At 48.9% G+C, this 5,911-nt stretch overlaps 1 protein-coding gene across 1 annotated transcript; it reads left to right on the top strand.

Annotated features, from left to right (window-relative positions):
• The first annotated feature begins 476 nt into the window (after positions 1–476).
• LOC125758264 (uncharacterized) lies at positions 477–5,166 on the top strand. The gene is given in 6 exon segments (XM_049415287.1): positions 477–923; positions 926–1,001; positions 1,727–2,393; positions 3,148–3,330; positions 4,581–4,870; positions 4,977–5,166. Coding segments are annotated over 6 exon segments (1,722 nt in total). The 5' UTR covers positions 477–607.
• The last annotated feature ends 745 nt before the right edge of the window (positions 5,167–5,911 follow it).

The raw sequence follows: 5,911 nt of genomic DNA, 5'->3' as shown, positions 1-5,911 counted from the left end.
TTGTTCCCGTTGGTGTGCTGCATCATTGAACGCCGCTTTATCGAGGATCGACTCAGTACGGCTCCTTTAGCTTGATCGTTGCTGGTACTTTTGTGCTGAGTTCTCGTGTGACCGCACTCTCCGCCGATGGCAACGCCAGCGAAGCGGCCCAAGTACGAGGCCCAGGACGTCACCACCAAAATAGGAAATTTGCAAGCCGCGGAGGCCCTCGTCGTCCTTGAAGAATTTTGTTTTGACACTGCAGACAGCATGCGCGCTGCTGAGCACCTTGAAGGGCTCAGAAAAATTGTGTCCGCGCGAATTTCTGCTCCAAAACAGACAAGCATGCGCGATTACTTTGTAAAGTAAAGGTATGTTGAAAAAACTCTTGCGTTTATTGTGTTTATTTCGACCATTCGATAATTCGGACATTCGGTTAATTCAGACATTTTTTCCGGTCCCTAGAAATCCGAATTAACAAGCTTTTGCCGTATTTCTGTGAAGACATATTCCGGAGAGAAGAAATCCGTCGGACCTGCAGCATTTCAGACGCGAGTATCAGTGTCGCGCGCTGCTTATCACTGCTGCGTTTCGGTGTCGCGCGCTGTAAAATATTTTTTCATCGAAGATGTCAGGAGGCAAGAAGTGTTCCTTTAATGCGGACTGGGCGAACCCAAGTGTCTCCGACTATGCAAGTTGGATTAGGCCTGTGGAAAATGATCCGCACAAAGCCATGTGTACAGTTTGCCAAAAAATGTTTTTGCTGAGCAACAAGGGTCACAGAGCTGTTTCAAGTCATGCCTCTAGCAAGAAGCACATTGCTGCATTGAATTTTCTCAAAAGTGCTTCCCAGCCAAAGCTATTGTCATTTTTTAAGAGCCCGACGTACGCCTCGCCTAGCAGTAGCGCTGGATCTGCGCCTGCTGCTACCGAAGTTGCAGTGACTACAGCTCCTGTGCAAGTGTCAGTGGGTGGTTTTTGTTTAAGAACAACGTGACTAAAGCAGAAATAATTTGGTGTCTCAATACCATACCTGCCAAGTTTGGAGAAACGGAATCCGGGAGATCTACTCAACGGGGGGGGGGGGGGGGTACTGCTGCGATAATGCGGGATTTTGCGGTCGCCGCTGATCTGTACAGAGTCCAAACCATTAACATCGCTTACGCATCGTCTGTTTCACGTGCGAGTAAAAGCGCCTAGCGCTAGGGACGAATGCGCTTGAAGCAGAGATGAAACGACCCAGCCGTCACCGTCGCGCGAAGGGCACATGTACAGTAGAACACTGTAGGCACATGCGATAACATCGCTCCGCGTGCGAGGCCTGTCATCACTTCCTTACCAGTTATTTCATCGGGCAAGGGACCATAAGGGGCGCCGTTGAGATGGGGACGATCGCGAGTGCTGGCAAACGCGCTATCTCGACAGACATCGATAACGGCTATACCGTTTTAAGTGCTGGGCTCTCTTAAAGCAGTAGTGACACAATATTTTGAAGGCGAGATAACTTGTGGGATAGATTTGTGTGTACACAAATGCATCATCAAGAAATATGGCTCATATAACCTATAACACATTTAGGATCAATTTTTAAATTGCGTGTAGCGCATCTGTACGTGAAACGTCCCACCTCGCGTCACAACATCAAACAACAGCCATTTCCGGGAGATTTTCCTATGACCCGTACAACCGGGAGGAACGTTCAAAATCCGGGAGTCTCCTGGGTAATCCGGGAGACTTGGCAGGTATGCAATACCATAATGACACATGGATCCTTTCATTCTGCGGCAGCATCTGCAGCACTTTTTCCACTGATGTTTCCCACTTCTGAGATGGCTGCAAAAGTTCAGCTGGGTAAAGAAAAGGTAGGCTACACCATTTGCGATGGCATTGCGCCGTACTTTCGCAATATTTTGCTGTCCAGTCTCGTCAATGTGCCTTACCTCGTGGTCTGTTTCGACGAGGCGCTGAACGAGGTCACCCAGAAACAGCAAATGGATGTTCTCATTAGATACTGGGATGCTGCTGACGACAGCGTGAAGACTCGCTACCTGACGTCTTGTTTCATGGGTCACACGTGCACCGAAGACTTGGCGTCAGTGTTTCGTCAAGCGGTGCAGGAAATCAAAGGATCCAAAATCCTGCAAGTGTCCATGGACGGGCCAAATGTTAATTTTAAGTTTTTGCGGTCTCTGAAGGAAGAGCTTCGCGAGTCGGATGAGAGGCATATCCTCGACATAGGAAGCTGTGGCTTCCATGTAATCAATGGTGCTTATAAAGCTGGCCACGCTGCATCTGGCTGGGATTTGGTATCATTTCTTCGAAGCGCCTACAACCTGTTCAAATGCATTCCTGCACGTCGCGCTGACTTCGTCAGCCTCACGGGGTGCTCGAAATTCCCCATGAAGTTCTGTGCAGTGAGCCCCGCCACGGTGGTCTAGTGGTTATGGCGCTTGACTGCTGACTCGAAGGTCGCGGGATCAAATCCCGGCTGCGGCGGCTGCATTTTCGATGGAGGCGAAAATGTCTGAAGCCCGTGTACTTAGATTTAGGTGCACGTTAAAGAAACCCAGGTGGTCGAAATTTCCGGAGCCCTCCACTACGGCGTCTCTCATAATCATATCGTGGTTTTGGGGCGTTAAACCCCAGATATTATTAAGTTCTGTGCAGTGAGGTGGCTGGAAAACAGTACTGTAATCTGTAGGGCACTGGAGATTCTACCACACCTCATTGTATTTGTGCAGCAGTGTAAAGAAAAAAGCACACAAGAGGCCAACATGCTCAAGCTACAAAGTGGTTGAAGAAGCTGTGTCTGATCAGGTCTTGTCAGCAAAGCTAGCTTTTGCTCTTTCTATTGCTGAGGAATTAGAACCCTTTCTGCGTGAATTTCAGACGGATAAACCGATGGTTCCATTCCTGTCAGCAGCACTAGAGAGCATTCTGCGTTCACTGCTGTCGAGAATTGTAAAACGGGAAGTTCTCGATGCTGCCGACACGATCGCCAAGTTGATGAAGATAGACATAAGCATACCAGAAAATGCAGTAAATGTAGCCGCATTCGACGTTGGGTTTTCGGCAAAAAACTAGCTCCGGAAGAACAAGAAGTTGTCACAGCTTGCAATAATGAATTTTAAAAAATGCTGCATTTCGTTTGTCAAGCCTTGTGCACAGAAAGTGGTGGAGAGATTGCCGCTTAAGTACAAGTTCGCCGTGGGTGCAGGCTGTTTGGACCCTGTCTGTGCATTGTCTTTGGAGGCTGGTCCCAGGCGGCTTACGCTGGCACTTGAAGTACTTTCCGAGCACCACTGGATGACCGGCTTGCAAGCACAGCGAGCCCATCGCTCCTACGTGAAGGTATGCTCAGAAAGCAGTACACAGGCACAGCTGGCAAATTTTGACAGGAAGCAACAGAGGCTGGATACTCTGTGGACAAACATATGTTCCCAGGATCACAAGAAGCTGCAGTTTTTTGTGAAACTTCTCTTGTGCTTGTCTCACGGCAATGCTGCGGTAGAGAGAGGCTTTTCTGTCAACAAGGAATGCCTTGTTGAAAATTTGAAAGAAGATTCTCTTGTGGCACAGAGTAGTGCATGATGCGGTCTTGGCAGCAGGTGGCATCGCTCAAGTAGACATTACCGACAGGATGGTGAAGACAGTTCGCAGTGCCTGCAGTGTCTACAGGGAGCAGCTGCAAACAAAGAAGAGAGAGCGAGATGAAACAACTGAATTGGAGAAGAAGAAAAAGAGAGCAGCAGCTCTGATTAAAGAGCTACAAGAAAAAAAGCAAAGGCTGCTTAGTGAAGCGCAACTTGAAGCTTCTATTCTTCAAGGCGAAATAAACTCCCTCAACCCCTAATTGAAGTGCATTTCGAGAATGAAGGCAGTTGCAATAAATGTTTTACTCTACAATGAAATATATTTCTCTACCCTTTAATATGCTTCACGGACCATTTCCACAAAATGGTGTCTGTTGTATAGTCAGGGAATTTTAGCTAAAATGGTCAGGGAAAACCTGGAAAAGTCAGGGAAATTGAATTCTGCAATTTGCTAGACACCCCGAGTGCCATCAGCAGAAGCCAGGCGAAACTGGTCGTGTTTGATTCCAGCTCACAGTACAAGGATACGTCGTTGAACAGCGTTCTGCTCGCCGGCCCAGACTTGACAAACAGTCTGCTGGGTGTGCTCATCTGCTTCAGGAAAGAACTCTGTGATGTTCTACAAGCGATGCACTGCCGCTCCCGGCAAATAGGTGTGCCGCCGCTTCGGGAGTCGCAAGCACCGGTTTACGGTCACTCAGCCACACGGCCCGAATGAAAGGGATATTGGGTTACATTTCCCCCTTCAAGAGGGACGCAGTGCATGGACCGCGCCTGTTGTTTTGCAAAAATAAAGCAGTTCACACCCAGCAGCCGAGCGGTGTGGTTCTTCCCAAGGAACTCCACACAAACCCCACAACGTAACACTGGCGATAAGGATAGCATTGTGAAGCGAACGCAGCTTCGAGATTACGTGTCATGGCTACAGGAGGAATGTACGGCGGCATCAAGCCCTTCTCGGGAAAGTCCTGGGCGTCATGAATCCATAGTGTCAACTTCTACTTTGAGGCGAACGACATCAGCAACGAAGAGAAGAAACGGGCCCTCCTCCTCATGCTATACGGCGGGGACACCTTCGAGACTGCGTGTGCGCTGGTCGCCCGAAAAACCCCTGGAGAGGTCAGCTTCAGCGAACTGGTCACACTTCTCCAGCGGCATTTCAATCCAAGACCATCAGAACTTTACGGCCAGTACGTCTTCCAGCGACGAGACCAAAGCCCCGGCGAATCGATCAGCAGCTATGTCACAGCCTTCAAGAGTTTGACAGAGGACTGCAACATTGGTATGCCAGCGGCTACGTCTGCAACATCGACTCCTGACAGGAGGAAGACAAGAGCCCGTTTCACAATGGAACCCAACAATGCTGCCACACTACATAATGCTGCAAGACGGATTCGTTTGCAGCATTCGCGACAAACATCTCCAACAGCACCTCTTTGCTGAAAAGGAGCTGACGTTCCAACGTGCTTTGGATATAACCCTATCAGCGGAGAGTGCGTCAAGGCAGCAGCGGGGAATCAAAGCGGCAACAAACTCCGGAGAGGTCAACAAGGCCGCTCCAAACAAGCAAGAATACGAGAAGCCGCCTTCCTGACGCAGTTGCTACCGATGTGACGGGTGGCACGGCCCTTCGACGTGCAAATTCAAAGCAGCAGAGTGCCGTTTTTGCTCCGAAGTGGGCCATATTGGAGATGCCTGCGTTGTACGCAAGAAGAAAGGAAAGGAAGCATGTGCAAACACCAAGCAACAAACGCACAGTGTCAACCCATTACCTTTGTCCTTGTTCCAGAAAAACTGCTAAAGTAGTGTATTCCAGCCCGCAAAATTTGTCAGGATCATCTGAAACTGTTTTTTGGCCCGATTCGAGCACATGGCGGGCACAACGACAACCCAATCACGCAACAATTTCGTCCTGTTTTCAAAAAACTAATTGTGCAGAGTGAACTTGCTGATGTGTCAACAGGCAACTGTTTGAGCCTGCACAGCATCACCATACTTTTGAGCAGCAGTGCTTCGAAGGCTACTTCTACTGAACTGCTGAATATATCAGCACAAAGGAGGCAACTCCTAGACAGCGATGTTGTTCGACAGTCCGAAATAACAGCTGCTGATCATGACCATATATCATAGCTCCTGGCTCCATTAGTGAATGTGGTGGTCGGATTGTAACTTACATGGCAGGATATGTAGCGCATAAACTGGCCTTAAGACTGAGCACTGCACAAGTGCACTGCTCACAAGAGAATAAGGGAGCATGTACTCACTCACTGGCCGAAAAAACAGAGGCTGGCTGACATATCTATCAGAAAGTGTACTGATGATATGTCAGAAATCGGAGT

The sequence above is a fragment of the Rhipicephalus sanguineus genome, chromosome 4 (assembly GCF_013339695.2).
Source record: "Rhipicephalus sanguineus isolate Rsan-2018 chromosome 4, BIME_Rsan_1.4, whole genome shotgun sequence".
Lineage (NCBI taxonomy): Eukaryota > Metazoa > Arthropoda > Arachnida > Ixodida > Ixodidae > Rhipicephalus > Rhipicephalus sanguineus.
The sequence above is the reverse complement of the archived record's forward strand: the minus strand, read 5'-3'. Positions and strand labels throughout refer to the sequence as shown.